The sequence below is a fragment of the Abramis brama genome, assembly GCF_963993115.1.
Source record: "Abramis brama genome assembly, chromosome: 2".
NCBI lineage: Eukaryota > Metazoa > Chordata > Actinopteri > Cypriniformes > Leuciscidae > Abramis > Abramis brama.
This window is the reverse complement of record NC_139964.1, coordinates 42,962,521-42,985,901: the sequence shown is the minus strand read 5'-3', so window position 1 is coordinate 42,985,901 and position 23,381 is coordinate 42,962,521. Positions and strand designations below refer to the sequence as shown.

At 36.9% G+C, this 23,381-nt stretch overlaps 3 protein-coding genes across 4 annotated transcripts; 2 read left to right on the top strand and 1 right to left on the bottom strand.

Moving 5' to 3' along the window:
- Nucleotides 1–1,647: 1,647 nt before the first annotated feature.
- On the top strand, nucleotides 1,648–5,793 carry fgf8b (fibroblast growth factor 8b). The gene is made up of 5 exons (XM_084101675.1): nucleotides 1,648–1,743; nucleotides 1,838–1,874; nucleotides 3,269–3,455; nucleotides 4,483–4,589; nucleotides 5,064–5,793. The coding sequence occupies exons 1-5, from the start codon at nucleotides 1,712–1,714 to the stop codon at nucleotides 5,337–5,339; spliced, it is 639 nt and encodes a 212-aa protein (XP_083957801.1). The 5' UTR covers nucleotides 1,648–1,711; the 3' UTR covers nucleotides 5,340–5,793.
- A 6,537-nt stretch (nucleotides 5,794–12,330) lies between these two features.
- dpcd (deleted in primary ciliary dyskinesia homolog (mouse)) lies at nucleotides 12,331–15,430 on the bottom strand. The gene is made up of 6 exons (XM_084094820.1): nucleotides 15,328–15,430; nucleotides 14,991–15,071; nucleotides 14,788–14,903; nucleotides 14,545–14,678; nucleotides 13,018–13,120; nucleotides 12,331–12,679 (listed from the first exon to the last, which is right to left on the bottom strand). Exons 1-6 carry the CDS (start codon nucleotides 15,389–15,391, stop codon nucleotides 12,575–12,577), a joined length of 603 nt encoding a protein of 200 aa, XP_083950946.1. The 5' UTR covers nucleotides 15,392–15,430; the 3' UTR covers nucleotides 12,331–12,574.
- Nucleotides 15,431–15,613: 183 nt separating this feature from the next.
- poll (polymerase (DNA directed), lambda) lies at nucleotides 15,614–23,026 on the top strand. Of its 2 annotated transcripts, none has more exons than XM_084105853.1 (9): nucleotides 15,614–15,685; nucleotides 15,938–16,071; nucleotides 16,948–17,245; nucleotides 17,417–17,543; nucleotides 17,636–17,956; nucleotides 18,330–18,503; nucleotides 20,961–21,089; nucleotides 22,210–22,296; nucleotides 22,816–23,026. In XM_084105853.1, the coding sequence occupies exons 1-9, from the start codon at nucleotides 15,615–15,617 to the stop codon at nucleotides 23,008–23,010; spliced, it is 1,536 nt and encodes a 511-aa protein (XP_083961979.1). In that variant the 5' UTR covers nucleotide 15,614; the 3' UTR covers nucleotides 23,011–23,026. The 2 variants fall into 2 exon arrangements, with proteins under 2 accessions (XP_083961979.1, XP_083961978.1); XM_084105852.1 differs by having other exon boundaries at nucleotides 22,210–22,378; nucleotides 22,462–22,837.
- Nucleotides 23,027–23,381: the final 355 nt, after the last annotated feature.

Sequence of the window (23,381 nt, the reverse complement as noted above, 5' to 3'; positions counted from 1 at the left end):
ATATATATATATATATATATATATATATATAGCATAATATATATATATATATATATATATATATATATATATATATATATAGGCTATATATATGTGTGTGTGTGTGTGTGTGTGTGTGTGTGTGTGTGTGTGTGTGTGTGTGTGTGTGTGTAAAATATATAATGACCATTAAGTCTGTCATGATTTTGCAGGTAATGTTAATATGCACGTAACATTACCTATTGCAAAAAAGTGCATCTTTCTAATGATGAAGAGGTGATGTAACAAATGATTCAGGTTATTATATTTCGTGTAGGTGCTGTTAACCCTTTTAATCACTCTTTTTACCAACTAAGCAAGCATGTTACTCATTGTATAGTTCAATACAAATGTCATGACTTTTCTAAAAAAAAAAAGAAAAAAAAGTAGGCTATAGGCTATGTTTTATTTTTGCCTATTGTAAATGAAAACTAATTGCAATTTATGTAACACAAGTCAATATTTTTTTTTATTACTCTGAAGCGATAGCCTGGAAGAAAAAGTTACTTTTTCATTTAATGTTACTTTTAGAACCATATATTTTAAATACATGATCTGTTATTCCAAATGGGACTCGGACTTTGATTTCATGATGTGTATGAGACAGAACAAACGTAATAATATAGTGCTAATAGGTCATTTAAAAATCACAAAGTATGTAGGCTAAATAGTTGTGATTATGATATGTTTTGTATACGACTTCTTTTATGGATCTTTGACATAAACTCTTGTTTAAAATACATAAACTCGTTTTGGACAAATTACATTTTTATCACAAATTTAAGAGCCAGGTTAAATTGCGTTATTTGTATTAGCCCGTGCTAATTAGCCTACTATAACCGTGTGTTTTTGTGTGTGTGTGTTTTTTTGTTTCTTAATCTAATTCTTATCTAAAAAGCATCATAAATTACCTCTTCAAACACTAAGTCTTTATTTGCTTAGGATAATAGCCAATAATAAACATTTTTTCATTGTTCATGAAATTGTGACTAAAATTCGATTCAGGTTTTGGGAGTGTATCTTTAACTGGATAGCCTAAACTTTTCTTGTAATGATTCAGGTTAACGAATGTCTTTGAAGGAGTTGAAACGTTGAGGAGTGGGATGGCGCTTCAGTAAAGGTAACGCACGTGAAGAGCGGGTTTGACATTGGGAGTTTGAAAGTGGAGACCGACACAGTGAGGCTTCTGCTCTCAGCCTCTCGTCAGGGAAACATAACAGTTTATCAACCCAAATGTGACTTCAGTCTCTTCCAGTGACATTTAGGCTAGCAATACATCAGAACTGGAGATACCGTGTGGAAACATAGTCTCAGCATGGGCGCGCGCACGCTGCCGGATCTTGTCGGTGACTTTCAATGAAGAATGTTTTATTTTTCGTATATTCGCTGAAATTGGACATCGACCATGAATTATGTTTGTGAGAACAGTCGCCTGTAAGGTGCTTGAACTTTCAGGAATACAAATTGCTTGACGGATTCGTTTGACATGGACTCAGTGGATAAATAACCTAAATCACACATTCTATCGATACCAGAAGGCTATATTTTGTCCTGTCACTCAGTTTATTTACTGTCATTTTTGCTGAAAGTCCGATGGACCGAGCATCTTCACACAATAAAATACACGCACAGTGGAATTAATGAAGAACTTATCGTTTGGGATAATAATCAGACAGGGTTTGGAAATCTCACAATGAGGCTGAAATCATCGAGGTTACGTTACCTGTAAGTAGCCTATGCTTAATATAGACGTTTCATTGCTAAACTGTTCTTTTTATATTTTAAAACATAATAATAATCCACAATTTTTGTATTTCAGATTCCTTCAATTCATGACTCTGTGTTTTTACACTCAGGTAAGTTTTCTGCATTATGTAGAACAAGCATCTCAAACTAATAGGTATATCCTACACTGTTGAGAAACTTTAATATTGTAACATCGGTTTAACCAAAATGAGCTAAGTGGGTGAAATCACCTGTAGTTGTAAGTGTCTCTGTAAAAAATATATAAAATAAAGTAAAAGTAAAATGTTTAGATCTGGTTTATAACTTTAGGTGTTAGTGGATGTTAAAGGACAGTTTCAAGTGAATGAGCATGCTGTTTTGTTTACTTTGATATATAACATCCACATAAACTTTTTACTTTTACCTACATGTTAAAATAGAAATATCACTGGGAGGGTTGTAACATGACTTTCCAGTGTTTTCTATTGGACCCACAAAGACAGGTGTGACAACTCTTAGAGTTGACAAACACACTCTTCATTTTTAGAGTTGTAAGCATATACCGGTATTTCAAAATTTGTTTCAAATTTGATGTGCTGTTTTCAATTATATTTATTTTATGTTTAATAATTTCAAATACATTGGGTGGGGTGATCATGCATGGGCAATACTATATATTTTTGACAAGAATGTTTGGATACCACAATAAATTCATGCACAAAATATAAACCTTTAAATAATTTTCTATTAGTGTTACATCCCATCCTGTTGTAGATTTAGGTTGCAACAGCAAAAAATGTTGTGCCTGACATTCATTTTTATGGATTATAAATAATTCATAGAATTATAAATGTTATTAATTTGTAGGTAAATGGGAATAATGTGTCAATGTTTTAGTCACATAATGCAAAACAAAACAGTCACAGACATTGATACAAAAATGTTACAACACTACTCTGTCTCCCCTACAAATGTTTTCCGGTAAAACATCAGCAAGACACACTGAAAACGATAAGTATTTTACGCACATTAATCCTGTGATGTTATATGTGTGTAGTTAATGTGTTATAACCGTGAAAACAACTCATTATTAATAGAGTCATTGGCAAATTGTCAAACATCTTGAAAAGGCGTAAACCCCTCACTTTAAAGGTAATGGCTCTAACATGTGGGCAAGGCACATGGCTGACTTACAAAAGAAAATCATTATGGGAAAAGACCCGAGAGACAGGGGTGAAAGATCAGTGTTGGTTGAAACGAACCCTCATTGGCATGTCATCTAGAGTGTGGACAGCGCACTTGCCTTGAGAATGCCAACCATCTTGTGTCCTCCACTTCATAAGACCAGGCACATATGGAATCATTATTTCAATCTGATGAGAAACAATTTATTGTACTTAAGAGTGCAGTCCATAATGTTTATAGCATTGTTCTAATATACACAATGAGTCAATAATCGTAATATAGTTCTTCAGTCTTCTGTTTACACCATGAATCTGCATGTTCTTCTGTCACATTTTTATAGATGACGATGCAGTCCATCTCCGTACCCAATTTTAAGCACCACGTAACGGAGCAGAGTCGTCTATCGGACAGGATGAGTCGGAGATTAACAAGGACTTATCAGCTCTATAGCCGGACCAGTGGAAAACATGTACAAGTCCTGGGCAATAAGAGGGTCAATGCCAACGGCGAGGACGGAGATATTCATGGCAAGTCACAATCTTTGCAGAGGCACTTTTATGCATTATTTTACTTTGTCAGCTTTAAACAATAGGACAGAACAGTCAGTTGAGGATATCACCTCAGGTTACTTTAAAGAATGTCCAGTAAATGCCATTGCCAAAAAGTAACCTGCATAGTTTGAAATGGATTCTATATTTTTGAGTTTGGGAATCTCAAGAGAAACCCGTTTCGTTTCTGGAAAACACATCAGTACTCATCTTACCTCTGCCGTCTTAACATTTCCTGAATAGTTCTCCATATAATAAAAGTTGTAGGATAGAAATATGACATGCAATTTTCTAACATCATTATTTTTCATCTTTCATGTCTTCCGAAACAAATGTTTATTGCAAATGTTCCTGTATTATGTGTGAAGCAAGATGATGATCTAAAGTTTCAATCACTTGTCAAGAGTATTACACGCGTATTTTTATTCTGCTAAATATATGATTCACAGTATGCCTGATGTTGCAAATAGGCAATGAAAAGTCAATCTTGTTTTTACTTGAACTCAATGTAATTTTAAAGCTATACAGTAAGGCACCTGTTTTAAGTGAGCTACGGCACTTCTTCTCCAAACAAAACAGTGGTTAGAATCCCGTCCGCTGGGAATGAATTCCTGTCACCAAAGTATTTCTGTGTGTCTAGCCATCTTTCCACTCGTGCAGTCCATCCACTTTGCCCACTTTTTTGGAGGGTCATTTTATGAGGAATTTTCATAGCTTTACAACTCAAAGTATGAGTCAGTTTATGAAGAGAAGTGAGGTCAGCGTCATTGGTTTATACCTCTCTTTGTTACTCTTACTTTTACTCTTTGTAGTCTTGGCCTAACACACACATGCTTTCACACATCTAGACTCAATATTAGCAGTTTTGTTCACACTTTATTCCAACCCAGACAACATTACAACAGTGCAAATCATAAACTATCCAGTACACAATCAGAAGCATCACTCATTGTATATATCACCTGAAAGTGATGTGTAAAAGTAACAAACTTTGTCACATTTCCAGCTAAACTTATTGTGGAAACCGACACGTTTGGAAGCCGGGTTCGAATCAGAGGAGCAAAAACAGGATACTACATTTGCATGAACAAGAGAGGCAAGCTTATTGGACGGGTGAGTTTAACCCCTTAAGTGCCCCAACCAATCCCCCCCCCCCCCCCCCCTTTTTTTTTTGCATAGACATGAAAATGTAATTGCAATTAAGTGTGTTTATGTTTAATTTTTTTTTCAATGATATCTACAAGATACCTTCCTTTAACTCAAACAGTAGAGCATGACACTAGAAATGCCAAGGTCATGGGTTCGATTCCCAGGAAAAGCAAAAACCTGATCAAATGTGAACCTTGAATGCATTATACTGAAAGTCACTTTGGATAAAAGAGTCTGCCAAGTGCTGAATGTGATGAAATCATACGATTTTAATAAAATATAGACATCTAAATGGGCTTGAACGACACTAATCGTATCACAGGTAAACCCATCATGCCCTGTGAACAAAACTGAGCCTCATAAATCTCTCAGGCTTGAATAGCAGATTTCTGAGTTTGTCATTTCAGTCCTCCGCTGTCTGTCTCTTTTTGTTGCCAGAGGAAGGGCCGTGGCAGGGACTGCATATTCACTGAGATTGTTCTGGAAAATAACTACACCGCTTTGCAGAACGCTAAGTACAAAGGCTGGTACATGGCCTTTACACGCAAGGGCCGACCCAGGAAAGCCATGCAGACCCAGCAGCACCAGCGCGAGGCTCATTTCATGAAACGTCTTCCTCGAGGACACCTGTTAACAGAAAGGAAGCCTTTTGATTTAATCCCATATCCCCTCAACAAGAGGACTAAGCACCATCAACGCACAAGCGCGAATTGAGGGCAGTATCATATGTTATACCGGAGTGTTTTAATTTGAGTTAATCTAATCTATGTGCATCCATAGTTCTGGACATCATGGCAAACTGATGCTGTGTAAAAGAAAAAGAAAAAAGGAGGCTGTACAGATGAACGACTACGAACAGTTTGTTCTGGGACAATTACTGAACTGTTGACTGAACAGAGGACACCGTAAGCCTTGTAATAATGAGCAACATATCTCTGGGAATACAACAAGACAACAGAACACACAAACACTCTCAGAAAAATGTGCACAAATTTTACCTTTTGGGAGACAACATAGCTTGTCACAGGGACAGTACTCTTTAAGGGGTCCTATTATGCTATTTCACTTTTTCAACTTCAGTTAGTCTGTAATGTTGCTGTTTGAGCATAAAAAAGATCTGCAAGGTTACAAAGCTTAAAGTCCACTACAAAGGGAGATATTTTATTTAAATTAGGGTTGTGAAACGATTAATTGCGATTAATCGCATCCAAAATAAAAGTTTGTGTTTACATAATATATGTGTGTGTACTGTGCATAATTATTTTGTATATATAAATACACACACATGCATGTATATATTTAAGAACAAATTGTTATTTATATATAAAATAATTATATTTATATATAATACAAATAATATATATACTGTATATATATATATATATATATATATATATATATATATATATACAGTATATACTGTATAAGCAACTATTTCTTAAATATATGCATGTGTGTATATTTATATATACAAAATAATTATGCACAGTACACACACATATATTATGTAAACACAAACTTTTATTTTGGATGCGATTAATCGCGATGAATCGTTTCACAGCCCTAATTTAAAAGTATCCACTTTCCAAGAACTACAGCGAACGACTCGTTTGGACTACAGTGAGTTTTATTCCGGGCTTTGTGAAGTCATAATGTTACTCATTTAAATAATATCCGCCCACAGAAAACGCAAATAAGGGGAAGAGGCCTTGATGAGCTGCATTAGAGAAGACAGTGTTGTCACTATGGCAAAGAGACGCTGTTTTGTCCACCCCATTTCCAAAGCTATGTCCTATTATTTGTAGTTGTGTTTTCTATTAACAGTTCCAATTATATGTTTTATGTAGTTTCTACGATGTAAACAAAGGGCAAAGCTTTGCCTCCGCTTAGTGTTGATGTAGTGTTTACTGTAGCTTCTGTAAGCTCTTGCTTATGTAAGACTGTTCACCGCCCCTTAGGAAATTAACCATGGTTTTGTGATCGATTACTGTTTGTATTACCATAGTTTTCCAACAAATATCATGATTAAATGGTGTATAACATCATATCTAAAATGAATAAGAAAATTACAGGAGAAAAAAAAACACCACTCTGAAACGTCCTGTGAAATCCGTGGTTGCAAAGACGAAATACGTTCTGGACAATCCTCTTGTTCATTAACATTTTTAAGTCTGAATCAGGCTTGAATTGGTTTGAAATTGACACCATCCTTAATATTTACACCTGAGCAGATGAAACTTGCGTTATTGTAAGGGGTGTGACATTTCCCGAACACAACCCACTGGGCCAGCTAACCAATCACAGCACATTTTGTATTTCGGAAAGAGAGGCTTCATCGAAACTGGAACTAATGACGCGTTCGAAATATAAAATTTGTAACATATGTAAAATATTTGAAAAGTAATGTGTTTTTTGAACAATCAAGCATGAAAGCATATATTGTAAAAGGACATAATAGGACCCCTTTAAAGGAACAACTTTGGACCTCATTTACCCCTTAAAGGGTATATATCACTACTCTAAGGTAAGCTGACCAATTAAGGGTACTGTTTTTGCACATTTTTTTCTGACAGTGAACATGGCAGCTACTGATAATCTCAAAAGTATGCAGATACACACAGATTCCATGATGTGTAGTGACATTATCAAAAAGCATCTTTATTGTTTGTACATGACTATATATTTTTATTGGAAGATTGTAAGATACTTCAAAAAGTGGAAATATTTATTTTAGAGCGTGTATTAAATTCATGTAAAAGTATTGATTTAACAAGTTTATAGGGTGTGTGATTCATTGACTCCCTAAACGTCTTTTGTGGGAACTTTAAATTCGGACTGTGATTGATTCGACTCCTTTGAGATGCGCTTCTACGCTGAATTTGCTTTGAAGGAGTCAGCGATCATTAGCTGACGGGTTGAATTCTCGCTCTCTCATAGATCACACTGTATGTGTGTGGGCGCATCAAGAACACGAACACGACAATTGTGGGTTAAAGTCGAAGGCCTCCAGGAACACAAGTCGGCCAAATTGGGAGCCAGTTTCTTTCAGAGTCAGGCTTATTCAGTTGACAACAACAGCAGCCTGAGAGAAACCTCAAGGGCATGCTCGGGTCTATTCAAGAGGTATACCTCCAGGACCGTATAGCTGTTGTTATGTTTTTGGCCCAGCAGTCGAACTCCCAGAAAAAGAGGCCTGAGCCTCAGATAACTGTGAGGCAATATCTGTGACAGGCCGGTCTCGATTGAATGTGCTCAGCAAGTGAGACTGGGCCTTTGAATAGCTTGGGCCTTTTGCTTTAGAAGAGATGAGGTCAACCCACCATTGCTGTCCCAAACAAAGGTTACCACCGTGTAGTTGCATTTCTGCGACCCGCACACCGTAACCCTCTGATCAAATGCTGCCTTTGTAGGCGCCGTAGAAAAGAAACATGTTATACAATGGTGGACCTGAATAATAACACAAGGAGGGGTCAGCTATCAAAAAAGGAAGCCCAGTCACACAGAGGGGGTGAGGGCGGGCGAGAGAGAGAAACCAAGAGCGACTCGGGGGGAGAGAAAACGTTTCGGGGGGTGTTATGAGTTGAGATGTGGGCGAGAGGGGCTGAAAGAGGGCAAATGGCTGGGAAGAGGCAAAGAGGGGCACAGGCGAATGAAAAGGGCCAAAAAAGAGTGTCTCTCTGTTGAGGCAGTTGAGCATGACCATTGAGGCCTCAGGATGGGGAGGGAGAATGGGAAGAAGAGACACTGAACAAAAATCACAGCGCTGAGCTCTTCGCCCTGTCGCCTTTTCCCAGGACTTCTGATTTGTCAGTTGGCCCTTGGACTGCTTCCATCTGCAGAGCCATGTTGTGGTAGAAAAGCATCTAGAAAAGCATTTTATTGACCTACTAAAACTATTTAAATTGGTGCTTTGTTCTGTTCTTGTCAAAATACCACTATAGGCTAATGCTATGCCTGCATCGTTCAAAAAAATTAGGAGAAATGTTTTTGTGTGCGCTTATTAACCATAAATTTCCTAAGTTAGAATTTTTCATACAATGTCCGTAAAAATAAATAAATAAAATACATACCAGTATATAAACCAGACATTGCTGGCATTGACATTGCTACAGATCTGATGTTAGTATTATACAAGGTATCATATGATGCAGGTATTATAAAACATTCAATGTTTACACTGCACAACTTTTAAAATGTGAACAGATTATAAAACACTAAGCATCATACATGTTCCTGTAAAGTTACACAGAAAAACTGGACATCATGCACTAAACGACTGAGGATCACACCAGAATTTTACATTCTTCTGAGCACAACAAGCTAAACGCATAGACACAACTAATTAAACAATATGTGTTCTAAAACATGTTTGAAATCCTCTAGACTGGATGGAATCACAGTCTGAATCTAAAAAATCGGAGTCTGTGCCTATCATAAAGGTATAATAAACATGAGTGGGGTATTACTATTTTATCTCATAGAATAAAATATGAAAATACCTTGAGCTTACTCATAAAAACCTTTACAAAACACATTGACCTAATGGAAGCGGGAATTCAAAAAGGCTAACTGTGATTGATTGCTTTACATGTCAGTCAAGCTGCTATAGGCTTTACAAGAATAAGCTGTAATATGGACCAGACATCCAGTCAAAGGTCTGGAAACTTGAGTCAAACAATGTAAAAACAAAACAATGCAAATGTTGACCACCACCCAGTTTTAAAGAAAAAACTGCATTGCTAAAGTATCAGTAATCAATAACTCGCTCCAAAATGCTAACGGCATTGCAGATCGCTCCTGTAGGACCCATTGTATCCGCTCTGACTTACAGATAACAGTCAACATCTGCCAAAAGTCCAGACCACTGGTCACCAGTCTGTCAGAAGAGCCGGTACCTCTAAGAAAACAGGGCTGGTGGAACTATAAGAATCTCTCTCGGTAGCAGTTAACCCATAGACATCTGATTCTTTCCATGTAAGACATTTCTAAATAATTTTTCACAGACCTCAGGCCAACCATCTCCCCTGGACATTTGGTATTGGATGAATCTGGAATCTCATATTGCTGTGAACTGGAGCGAACCATCTTTGGGCAGTGCAAGAAGGCATGAAGACAGCGCCAGGACTCATGCTTTGCTCCTAGTTGGTTTCAATGATGTGTGCAGATGTTTGGCTCGCGGCACTGCTTGTCAACACACGAGTGTAATGATGCACAATGGTTTCCGTCTCTCTGTGGTCAATACGAGGCCGTTACGATGAGAGCTTAACACACTGCAAGAGCTGCAGATTCTGGTGAAAGGTCAGTATGTTTTAAATCATTTTGACAGCTCATTTCAATGGCATGTCCCAAAGGTTGCTACCGTCACCATCACCAGAAGAGTGTTGCCAGAAATTAGGTTCCATGGTGTGTCATGGGATGTTGAATATTTAAGCAGGTCACAGTTCACTGCTTTAAAAAACCTTGGATCTTCACATGTATAACTTTAAAGTGAATGCTTATACAATTAATTAAAGGTAGGGTCTTTAATCAAAACACTGACCTTGATCAGTATATATGGCAAAATGATACACAGATACACGTTAAACCTAGACTTAGGCTAAATCAGTATCTCTATCAGTCCTGAGCTTATACAGAAATCGAAAACTATAGCTTTACGAGTGTAAAGTTTCAGTCCAATGATGAAGTCAAAAGGAAAAAGAAAAAGCCAAAAGGATCAAATTATAAAAAGGTTTATTAAATAACTCAAAAGCAGGTAATGCAGAAATGAGCAAACACCACGAAACAGAGTGCTAGGTACAAACAATACCAGGCAATAACCTGAATGTAAGGAGGAACTTAAACATACAATGATAACAAACTAGATGGCAAACAGGTGTTTTGTTTGCATGAGTGTCCACTGTAACTAAAGACTGGTGGAAAACTAGAACAAAGGGAACAAGTAACTGAAGAGAAATAAACTAAAAGTCCATGAAAATGAAACTAAATGAAAATGAAACTAAACCAACAGAACTTGACAACAAGCTTATGTTTAGCCATTAAATGAATATTTTAAGGTTTTAATGCAAGGTAAAGTTGACATGAATGGAAATTCACCCTATCTATTTTCTTAATGCATGTTGATCTTAGCAATTCATCCATGAATATGTATATATATTTTATACCTCCTTTTTAATCAAAATGTCATAACTTAATCTTCCAGTAAAATGAGACTTCTTATTGGTGATGTATGTCTCCAATCATTTAGTCTGTCCCTTTCTTACATTTACAAGCTCTCATTTAGATCTGCCTCTATCCAATCGACAACAACCGATGGATTGAACCAGTTCTCCCTATATTTCTTTCTCTTTTTTTAAGAAGATCTGTCACTACTTTCATCACATCTCGACTTTAATTGGCAGCACTTGTGCACGGCGTAATGTTGATTACCACAAAACTGAAATTGAATGGTGCAAATTTGTAAAAAAGTTGAAATACTCAAAACAAAATGTAAACAATGTATGTTAACATGTTTTAGTGTGAATGTGTATAATAAAGTTATAATTTTTTTATAATGTTGTAAACCCAAAACGACTATAAAATAACAAGCTTTACAACTTAAATAATACAGACGAATGAATTAACATGCATAAAAAGTGATCAGTTGCCATAACTTAAAAAAGTAAGGAAACCATTAACCTTAAAATTAAGGTGTCAAGTTCACATAACTTAATTTTTTCAATTATGCGTGAAGTTCACTTTTTTTAAGTTAAGTCAACTGATCACTTTTTACAGTGTGCCATCTGCCATATTTTCCACCTTTGCTATTCTAAAATATTACATTTTTTCCATGTTAAAACCCAAAACAAGAGACTGCAGTGTCAGCTGTGAACCCTGGCTGGTGAATTCCAGGGCAGAAAACAACATCCTCAGAGGCCGTTGTACACAATAGTGAGAAAGACTTGTGGTTTAGTGCCTGTTTTATGCATACAGTCTTTTGGTTTGGCACAAAAACTGTAGACTAGGAACCAGAAGCGAAGAGTCACCAGAGTCAGAAACCGTATATTCACATGTATTGTTTTGTCTTTCCCTTGGCTTAAACCAACAAAGAGTTTGAGTTTGTAGTATTCTATTTACAGTAGAAACACAAACAGTACTGTGGTGCATGCCAAACATCATCCATACACGTGAGATGAGTACAGATAAAATCAAGGAACCAAGATAAATGAAATGTTTAATTTTCCCACGATGCACTTCAAGGAAACTGATGAGTGGAGATGACAGTATATGGAAACTGAAGTTCAATAACCTTCATGTTATAGAAATATGATGATGAATCTCCAATAATAATGCAAGTGGACAACTGCTAGATGCACAAGTTGTCAGTTTATGAATTTGATGCATTTACTGAATGAGCACTTAGCTAATTGCACTGTATCATTAGGACCCGAGCACTGATGGTGTGAGGACCCTATTGGAATGTGTTTATTATCTATTTATGTATGTTTCCTGATTTCTTTTTTAGTCAGTTTTTATTTTTAATTCTTATGCATCTGCTATAATTATTTTATGTTTTTGAAGTATTTTATGTTAATTTTGAATTACTATATGACATGACTTGCCTATATGTACAAACAGTGTTTACTAAATGATGATTTATCTTACAACACATTGGTGGGTTATATTTTTTAAGTTACAGTATGGTGGAAATAGCTGGAATAAAACAAACTTCTTATAATAATTTTATTTTATTTTAGTCAGTGAACGCATTATTTAACAAAGAACAGTTGTAGGAACATCATTCAGAACACCATTTGAAATTTTACATTGAAAAAGAACACACAATGAAAGTGAGTTGCTTGGATGCACAAGGCTGACAGAAACATGCCATTGTGAGACACAGAGCTGAAGTGAACGTGCAGAACCGCTTCCAGAAAAATACAATGACGCAAAGGCTCCGGATCCACAGCAGTTCACTGAGTTTTACAGTCAATATCTCCTTCACTTGTCCCCTTCAGTTTCTTCAGTTCCACAAGCAGCTCCTGTTCCAGTGTTAAAATCTCTTTGGGCTTCTTGTACTACAACAAAAGCGAGAGAAACTCCATATAAAAATCCATTGCTGGATGGAACAGCTGAGTACTGGAGCAGACAACAGAGGTGAGAGCAGTTCAGTTCAACCTTCTCTACTTAGGTGAACCAATAAAAAGTGACGGCATAGTTGCCCTTTTGATGATCTGAGACCAGAATTGTGTACTCTCTTAGTGGGGATTAGGGTTTTGGCAACCTGGTCCCAGATCCACGCAAAAGGGAAAGTTCCTCTACGTGTTGCGGAAAAAAACTGTGAATACATACCTTACAATACAGAAAGAGCTTAGAGAAAGTAATTAAGTGAGACTAGCGGTGAGAGTTCACTCACGCTGATGATTAAAGTGTTGTTGGCGTGGGTAAAACTCAAGGCTGCGCTCTCCAAAGGCAGCTGGCAACGGTCGAGATCTGGAATACTGAACTTCTTATAGTACCTGGGAAATGAGGAGATGAACAAGAGAATGTTTCTCATGGCCAGCCATCCATCTTCCATCTAGATCAACAGTGCCACCTATAGGGTTACTGCAGGGCTTTTGCAACTAAACAATTAGTTCAACACACTTTTCACCAGGGTTATTGTAGCTAACTAAAACTGAAACTAAAACCATAAAAAACATTTACATTACTTGAAATGCTATAAACTTTAACTTAAAATATAAAAAACATATTTCAGCTTGTCTAAAAATGGATGAAAAAAAAAAACTGATACTATAGAACTAATAGTATACTATATGATACTAAAATAACACTGCTTTTCACTAGGTAATCCTGAATTTATAAGCAGAAGTTGACTAATTTAATTTGATATGATATTATGATTATTGTATTTCTCTAAAATGAAGATGAATGCATACATGAACATGTTTACAAACTTATTTTTAATGTTTTTGAAAGAAGTCTCTTGTGCTCATCAAGCCTGCATTTATTTGATCAAAAATATATATATAAAAAAAAAAACAGTAGTATTCTACCATTTAAAATCATGGGTTTCTATTTTAATATAATAATAAATATACTAAAAAATAAAATGTATTTATGTGATGCAAAGCTGAATTTTAATCAGCCATTACTCCAGTCTTCAGTGTCACATGATCCTTCAGAAATCATTCTAATATGCTGATTTATTATCAATGTTGGAAACAGTTGCTGCTTAATATATATATTTTTATAACCTGTTATACTTTTTTCAGCATTCTTTGATGATTTTTAAAAAAGCATTTATTTAAAATAGAAGTATTTTGAAACAATTTACACTACCGTTCAAAAGTTTGGGGTCAGTCGTTTTTCTTTTTTTGAAAAGAAATTAATACTTTTATTCAACAAGGTAAAAAGTGATAGTAAAGATTTCTATTGTTAGAAAAACATTCTATTTAGAAAAAAATACTGTTATTTTTAACTTTTTATTCATCAAAGAATCCTGAAAAACGTATCACAGGTTCCAAAAAAATATTAAGCAGCACAACCGTTTCCAACATTGATAACAACTGAGTATCAAATCGGCATATTATAATTATTTCTGAAGGATCATGTGACACTGAAGACTGGAGTAATGGCTGATGAAAATTCAGCTTTGGCCACAGAAATAAATTATATGTTAAAGTATATATATATCTACACACACACACACAGACACACATTATATATACATCTAGGCTATTACATACACTACCTACTTTAACACAAAATGTGATACTTTGTCCAATTTCAGTCAGACAACATGAACACATATTACAATACAGCCAATAAACACTAAATTACTTAAAAACACTCCTTTCATATTCCACAATCAAGACTAGTTGATTTTTAAATGGTTTAGCAATTTAAAGCCTCCTACTTGCATCAGTTTGAAAGAACTCACTTTTTGTTGGAGGTTCGAATGACACAACATCTTTCCGTCGGCTCTGCTGACACACTGTAGACTTCAACAGGATAAGAAATATTACGGATCCTCCATTGGAAACTGGTTTTTGTGTCCTTACGCATGAACAATGGCTGTGGGCATAAAAAACAACAACACTTTGATAACAAAACAGGTGCCTAGCACAAATCAATATTAAAACACTGTCATTTAAACATAATGAAAAATGAAAGGAAACCTTACATTTGAACTGTTCTCTTTTATTAAATCAGAGGTAATGTCGTTTGGGTTTGTTTCACCAACTTCCCATGTCCACTGCCCCTGCCCTCCAAAAGTGGTTTTATGTCGCCACTTTCGCACTGAATAAAGATGGAATGATTATAAAATACAAATCTAAATTAGTATGAGAATCAATTAAACAAAAACAGAAAAAAAAGATCACTTACAGACAAGTTCGTCAGTTTTCAGGTCATACTCCTCAGCCATCTCATTTCCATCCTCAAACATATAATGAGCTTTCCTTTTCCCTAATGAGAAAGGCATATGAAAGAGTCTCTCAGTTCATACTTTACTTTACATCGAGCAATATTCACGCTTTAAAATAAATAAAACATTCTTTTAACAGGTATTTCATGATATGTTGCATAGATTCCAATACTATTAGCCAGTAGCGAAATGTATTCGACTTATAACACGTATTAGTAAGACTATTAGCAAGACTGCCAGCATAAATACACACACAAAATAGCAAATCAAAAAATAATACAGAATATATATGCGCACCATCCGATATTAAGGCAGTTTTCTTGGCTTTCCTAAGCGCATCTGCCCAGTGTTGAACAGCCATGCTTCATGCGCTATCATTTCCTCAAACAATCCCACGCCTGAAGTTGCCAAGGCAACCACTATTTCTCAAACAATATATTTCGTATCTTCAATGCATTTACAATTTGTATATACAATGAAATATGTAATTATAACTATGAAAAATATTCAAATTAAGTACAAAAGCAAAGTATAATTTAAAATGTTTCATTTTTTTTTTAAAAACGCAAACGCTAGTGTTGACTATGACCCGGAAGTTGATCCGTTTAAAAACACTCGTGTGTTGTTGTGTCCCTAAAAAGAGGAGCTCGAAGGGGTAAGTATGGGGTGTTTTAAGTCATTATTATAAGTTGTTGTGCCTTTAAAGATTTATAATGTTTAATGTATGTTTTAAAACACAGCAACCCGTTTATTCGCTTGCTGCTCTGGTTGCCTATATGAGGACATTAGTCTTATGGATTCTTCGGATAGTATTTCTGCCAGTGCTAACTAACACCCTTCTGTAGGTTCGATCTGTGTATTTCTGTAGATATTTGAAGCCTGTTGATCCCAATCATTTTGTTTTTAGGGCTCCTTTCCCTACCCTGGCCGGAATGGAAGGTCATGGTATCCTGAAAGCCTTCCCTAAAGTAAAGAGACCCAGGCCGAATGATCAGAAGGACGCGCCTCCCCACAAGCGGACGCCCGCTAAACCAATAACAGGTTCATAATTCACCCTTCGAACTTCGAAGTACACTTGAGTAAAGCAACAAGGACTGTTTGAGAGTTTGAAGCTCCACATTTCACTTAATGTAAATATTTTGACAAATAGATATCCTTCTATTTCTTCCACTGAATTATGTATTTTTGTTTGAGTGGTGAAGTGCTGTTCCTTTTAATTTGACTGTCATGTTATGGTTTAGAATGTTACCTGAATTAGTTTTAATGAAAAAAACAACAACAATAGAATTGCCCTAGTTCCATAGACATTGGATTTGTTTAGAAATCAACCAACGGACCTACCAAAGCAACTAGAACAAGTAGTTCTGTCAGGACCACTAACGTCAAAGATGATTGACAATTAGAATACAGTTTGTATTGACCGTATATGTTTTTGTTCTGGGCAAGAACTCACTGCCCATCCATATCAATAACATTCTTAATGACAATAAATGAATGACAGTCTGATTCAAAGAGGAATATCAGAAGGCCAAGTCCTGACTGGAAGAGATGTGGAGCTGGGGTTGGGGAGGGTAGTTAGCTCCTGAGCAACACTATAAAGCTGCTGATAATACTGTGTGGGCCTTATATATAGGGATGCTGTGATAGGCATCATATTCCTATAGGTAGACGTTGATCAGCTGAGAGTCAGCTGATGCAAGCTTGACTGATGTGACCTGCCAGAACTTCTATTCTAATATATGAATCTTCTGAAACAATTTCAACCTGCTAACTCCAGTAATTTTTTATAAATGAGTATTATAATTATTTATATTATTAAAGTTTAACTTCCTGCTCCTCTCAACCTGCATCAGTCAGCCCAATCTGGTATGAGTACTAGTAGTGGTTATGTTTTAAATGTCTGCTTCTTTTTCTTAGGTACATTATTCCAAGGAGTCACAATATACATAGTTCCAGCTGGTATAGGGAAAGCCAGGTGTGATATATTCCATCGACAGATCACCCAGAATGGAGGACAGGTAGTGTCCACATTCTCTCCCAGCTGCACACACATTGTGGTGGATGATTCAGTCGATCATAATAGAGCTCTGAGGCTTCTGAAAGTGGAAAGACTGCCCTCTGCTGTTCAACTGGTCAAATGCACTTGGTTAAGTTCCTGCATTAGTGAGAAAAGATTACTAGCCCCTGAAGACTACAGCCTCCTTCCTCCGGAGAGGTAGGGCACTGGAGACTAGACTCAATTGCAGTGGCATTGCCTGTGGTTTTAAGAAATTTGCATAACTGGATTTATATTTAGACACTTGTTGTTTGACTTTTGAATACATTTGTAAATGTTTATTCTGAAGGAAGTTGTGTTGAAATAAATACTTAATGTACATGTGCTCAGTCCCACAGTTGCCCCTTCTGAGAAGTTAAATGAGACAGAAGTCAGCCCAGTTCCACAAGTAGCAGTAGCTCAGGATCCTTCGAAAATCCTTAAAAATCAGGATCCTCAAGAAAATCCCACAGAGACGGTAAGAAAGGGAAGGATGGGAGGTTATTGTAAGATCCATAATTTGTTTTTTTTTTCCCTTATGCAGTGCATTTAATATGACTCATTCCACAGGTGCCAGATATTCAGGAGGAGCACCATGAGGAAGATGGTGTATCTCAGAATGATCTGGAGGCCTTGATCAGTGGCGTTCACCCATCTGAGAGCAACCAAGACCAGAGCCAGAGTTTGGCAGTGAATCCGGTTTTGTCTGGGAAGTGGGTCTGTTCCCAACCATCCACGACTAAACGGGAGAACCATAACAAGCACATTACTGACAAACTGGAGCCGCTGGCAAAAGCTTATACACACAAGGGCGATAAATGGAGAGCTCTGGGCTACTCTAAAGCAATCAATGCCCTTAAAAGCTACCACAAGCCCATCACTTCATATGAGGTCAGTTCAGATACGCAATTGAGTCCTCAGAGGTTTTAGGGTTCATGGACGTGCTTATTTGTGTTAGGAACACATATAGTTGCTGTTGCAAAGGTAGTTTCAAGCGTGCAACCGTAATTAATTTAGTAATAATAAAATACTTAATTATTTTGCTTTTTAACATTTTCAACTTTCTTTAATGTGTAATGCATTTTGAGCATGAAAAAGATCTGCAAACGTTTTGAACATTCAAGAATGAAAGCCTATTCTAGTAGACCCCAAAAACTAAATCAAGACTTTGTAAAAGGGCATAATATGGCTTCTTTTAATAATTATTTCAGTAAAAAAACAATAACTTCCATATAAACATGCTTTTTACCCCTTCTATTTATAGGAAGCATGTAAAATTCCAGGCATTGGTAAACGCATGGCAGACAAGATCATGGAAATCATGGAAAGCGGACACTTGCGTAAACTGGATCACATTGGGGAGGAAGTACCTGTTCTTGAAATGTTCACTAACATCTGGGGTGCTGGGGCCAAGACTGCACAGATGTGGTATCAACAGGTAAGACTGTTATACAGTGAGGAAAATAAGTATTTGAACACCCTGCTATTTTGCAAGTTCTCCCACTTGGAAATCATGGAGGGGTCTGAAATTGTCATCGTAGGTGCATGTCCACTGTGAGAGACATAATCTAAAAAAAAAAAAATCCAGAAATCACAATATATGATTTTTTAACTATTTATTTGTATGATACAGCTGCAAATAAGTATTTGAACACCTGTCTATCAGCTAGAATTCTGACCCTCAAAGACCTGTTAGTCTGCCTTTAAAATGTCCACCTCCACTCCATTTATTATCCTAAATTAGATGCACCTGTTTGAGGTCGTTAGCTGCATAAAGACACCTGTCCACCCCATACAATCAGTAAGAATCCAACTACTAACATGGCCAAGACCAAAGAGCTGTCCAAAGACACTAGAGACAAAATTGTACACCTCCACAAGGCTGTAAAGGGCTACGGGGAAATTGCCAAGCAGCTTGGTGAAAAAAGGTCCACTGTTGGAGCAATCATTAGAAAATGGAAGAAGCTAAACATGACTGTCAATCTCCCTCGGACTGGGGCTCCATGCAAGATCTCACCTCGTGGGGTCTCAATGATCCTAAGAAAGGTGAGAAATCAGCCCAGAACTACACGGGAGGAGCTGGTCAATGACCTGAAAAGAGCTGGGACCACCGTTTCCAAGGTTACTGTTGGTAATACACTAAGATGTCATGGTTTGAAATCATGCATGGCACGGAAGGTTCCCCTGCTTAAACCAGCACATGTCAAGGCCCGTCTTAAGTTTGCCAATGACCATTTGGATGATCCAGAGGAGTCATGGGAGAAAGTCATGTGGTCAGATGAGACCAAAATAGAACTTTTTGGTCATAATTCCACTAAACGTGTTTGGAGGAAGAAGAATGATGAGTACCATCCCAAGAACACCGTCCCAACTGTGAAGCATGGGGGTGGTAGCATCATGCTTTGGGGGTGTTTTTCCACACATGGGACAGGGCGACTGCACTGTATTAAGGAGAGGATGACCGGGGCCATGTATTGCGAGATTTTGGGGAACAACCTCCTTCCCTCAGTTAGAGCATTGAAGATGGGTCGAGGCTGGGTCTTCCAACATGACAATGACCCGAAGCACACAGCCAGGATAACCAAGGAGTGGCTCTGTAAGAAGCATATCAAGGTTCTGGCGTGGCCTAGCCAGTCTCCAGACCTAAACCCAATAGAGAATCTTTGGAGGGAGCTCAAACTCCGTGTTTCTCAGCGACAGCCCAGAAACCTGACTGATCTAGAGAAGATCTGTGTGGAGGAGTGGGCCAAAATCCCTCCTGCAGTGTGTGCAAACCTGGTGAAAAACTACAGGAAACGTTTGACCTCTGTAATTGCAAACAAAGGCTACTGTACCAAATATTAACATTGATTTTCTCAGGTGTTCAAATACTTATTTGCAGCTGTATCATACAAATAAATAGTTAAAAAAATCATACATTGTGATTTCTGGATTTTTTTTTTTTAGATTATGTCTCTCACAGTGGACATGCACCTACGATGACAATTTCAGACCCCTCCATGATTTCTAAGTGGGAGAACTTGCAAAATAGCAGGGTGTTCAAATACTTATTTTCCTCACTGTGCAAGGAAACTGTAGTTCACTGTTTGATATTAATTGATAAAATTGCATTTGTATGTCAGGTGCCACTGTAACGCAACATTATCATTCTAAATTATATGGAGCCCCACACATGACAGAGAGAGATAATGAATTAAGAGTTCATCCCCACAATTGATTATTTTGTTCCCTTGTTTTATTTAAATTGTGGTCAAGTTGTACAAATTTAACTAAACCGAGGGAATGAATTGGTACAATGTGGTCACGATTTATGACAGCCATAGGAAAAAAAGGCTATAGTTGTGTCCCAGTGATGCACTATGCACTTATACACAATGTACTTAAGCACCATGTACTGCAGTGTATGAATTTTAATATGGTTATTTTGTCATTCATCATTGAAGTCCGCGACAGTCGAGCACATTAAGTGTCCAACGTTCCACACTTTGTTTTTGTTTTTCTCGGTTAATTAAGTCTCTGCCAACTTCAGCCAGTAATGTGAATTTAGAGCCGGATTACCTGATTGTCCAAACAATGGGCACTTTTCAAACTTTAGTGTTCTCAGGCATGAAATTCATCTGTAAACTGTCAGTACATTCCATTCAGAAGGAAGCCAGCCAATGCCAGGTTCCTCCTCAGTGACTGCTGTAGCGGTAGAAAATAACAGTCATGCGGAACACACTTTAATGCTGTCTTTCCAAGCCTAGATGGGGAATATTTGGTGTTACTAGTAGTGCAGAACATTTACAGCAGCTTTGTACTCTGTGGAACATACAGTTTTCAATAATATTAAGAAATAACCATAATATTTTACGTTTAAGTTTAAGTGGATGATTTGATTTGATTTTATTATCAGGGATTTCGCACACTGGAGGATATTCGCACTAAGGCAGTTTTGAATCACACTCTAAGGATCGGACTAAAGCACTATGATGATCTCCTCGAGCGGATGCCGAGAAGTGAAGCAAATGCGATCGAGAAAAAGGTTTGTACAGACCTTATTTTAAATGGCCTGTAGTAAAAGAAAATGGCTATAACCAAGCAATTTAACAGAGGGATTTCCTTTGTTCCTTCTATCCATAACAACAGCATCCGGTTGTGAAGAACAAGAATGTATCTACTTGATTTTCAAAGCAGTAAATAATAAAACTGAATTTCTAAAGCACAAGCAGGTTAAAAAAAACCTATTTTGCATTGGCAGCAGCAATACTGTCAATCTTTCTCTGTTGGCTGATGGACATAACAGAGATTGTTAGTGAGTCTGTCATCCCATAGGAAGAGTGGGAGTCCTTGAAAGCTGGCGCGTCATAAGTCAGAAGCTACCGAGCTCCCTTACGGAGTCTTTGGCCCAAGGAAATTGTTTTTTTACTTTTACTTGGAACAGCCCCCTGTTTTCCTCTTAACAGACCGACCTGATAGATAAAAAGGGCAGATGAGTGCAGCATGTGCTGTCCTAGCTTGACAGAATGATATGTAGAGCATTTAAACGTATGTGCTCTCAGCGTTTCAGCTCCAAATTGCCTGAATGCTAGGTACAAATAAGCATGGGTACTTTTTAATCACCATGTCCTTGGAACACTGCTTAAATGGACAAATGTGCAAGGTTTTTATTTTATTTTATTTTTTTATGAAAATTATGGCATATTTGATCAAATATAGTAAAACTAATATTTTGAAATATTATTACAATTTAACATAACTGTTTTCTATTTTAATATATTTTAAAATGTATTTTTTTTGTGTGGTGTCAAAGCTGAATTTTCAGCATCATTTCTCCAGTCTTCAGTGTCACATGAACCTTCAGAAATCATTCTAATATGATCTGGTGCTCATTTCCTATTATTATAAATGTTGAGAACATTTCTGTTCTGCTTAAACATTTTTTTCCTTAAATTCTTTGAATTGAAAGTTCAAAAGAAATGGATTTTTTTTGACAATGTGAAAGTCTTTACTTTCACTTTTGATCAATTTAATGTATGCTTGCTGAATAAAAAAATTGTCTAAACTTTTAAATAGTAGTGTATATAAATGACATCAATTAAATAAAAACTGTTACATATGAACAAAATAAATATTATTTTTATTAATATTTTTGTGATTGACAGGTGGAGGAGGCAGCTCACAGTGTGGACACACAGCTGGTGGTTATGGCGTGTGGCTCATACCGCAGGGGCAAGACCACGTGTGGAGATGTGGACGTTCTCATCACTCACCCTGATGGAGTATCGCACAAGGGTGTTTTCAGCAAAGTGTTGCACTTCCTCCATCAGAGCGGTATGCTGTGATATTACAGAGAAATGTAGAATAATTTAGATTGATTCAATAAACCCATATTTGATATTTGTTTTACCATCCAGGTTTCCTGACAGACGACCTTGTTAGCCATGAGGAGAACGGTGAGCAGAAGAAGTACATGGGCATCTGCCGGCTTCCAGGCCCTTCACAGCGCCACAGACGCCTAGACATCATTGTAGTGCCCTATGCTGAATTTGCATGTTCTCTTCTGTACTTCACTGGCTCCGCTCACTTTAACCGATCAATGAGGGCATTGGCTAAGACCAAACACATGAGCCTATCAGAGCACTCGCTAAACTGTGCTGTCGTGCGGCAGTGTGGCGTGAAATTGGTGGCGGGAAATCCTTTACACACACTGGCAGAGAAGGATGTCTTCAATCACCTGGGCATACCTTACAGAGAACCACATGAGCGAGACTGGTGACAAGGCTAGATTCTTATTTATTTATTTTGCATGTGACTGCAAGTTTTACATGGGAACTCCTTATGATTTTATGGAATCATGCTGTTGTAATCACATTTTTAATGTGGGAGTGCATAAAGGGTTTTTCTATAGTGATGAATTGGAATTTTTAATCCTGATATCAATTGTCATCAATGATCTTAAATAAAATTTTATTGGATGTATTTTTTAACGAGATAATTATTATCTCTTGATTTATGCTACTATAAATATGTAAAATATTATAACACCTAAAAAATTATGAACTTGTGTCGTTCATGAATAAATTGGATGAGCAAGCCATCTTATTGGTGAATGAAAGGGGACGTTATTGAAATTTATTATTCATTTCAACATTTGGCTGTATTGATAACTTTTTCTATAGGGGAGAGCGGGGTATGTTGTCACACTTTTCACACTGTCTAACATTTACTGAGCACCATACATCAAAATGGTATAAATCTCATACCAAATGAAAGAAGGAAGTCTTGGGCACATATGTTGTATTCATAACATCTTCATATCTTATCTCATTACGGA

Bases quoted from the DNA above. Each gene is read 5' to 3' on its own strand.
- fgf8b (XM_084101675.1), top strand. From the start codon at position 1,712: ATGAGGCTGAAATCATCGAGGTTACGTTACCT. The intron at 1,744-1,837 runs GTAAGTAGCCTA...TTTGTATTTCAG, and splicing joins TCATCGAGGTTACGTTACCT to ATTCCTTCAATTCATGACTC. The intron at 3,456-4,482 runs GCAAGTCACAAT...TCACATTTCCAG, and splicing joins CGAGGACGGAGATATTCATG to CTAAACTTATTGTGGAAACC.
- dpcd (XM_084094820.1), bottom strand. From the start codon at position 15,391: ATGGCTGTTCAACACTGGGCAGATGCGCTTAGGAAAGCCAAGAAAACT. The intron at 14,679-14,787 runs GTAAGGTTTCCT...TTATGCCCACAG, and splicing joins TAAAAGAGAACAGTTCAAAT to CCATTGTTCATGCGTAAGGA. The intron at 12,680-13,017 runs GTGAGTGAACTC...CTTTTGTTGTAG, and splicing joins ACAACACTTTAATCATCAGC to TACAAGAAGCCCAAAGAGAT.
- poll (XM_084105852.1), top strand. From the start codon at position 15,615: ATGACCCGGAAGTTGATCCGTTTAAAAACACTCGTGTGTTGTTGTGTC. The intron at 15,686-15,937 runs GTAAGTATGGGG...TTTTGTTTTTAG, and splicing joins AAAAAGAGGAGCTCGAAGGG to GGCTCCTTTCCCTACCCTGG. The intron at 17,544-17,635 runs GTAAGAAAGGGA...CTCATTCCACAG, and splicing joins AAGAAAATCCCACAGAGACG to GTGCCAGATATTCAGGAGGA.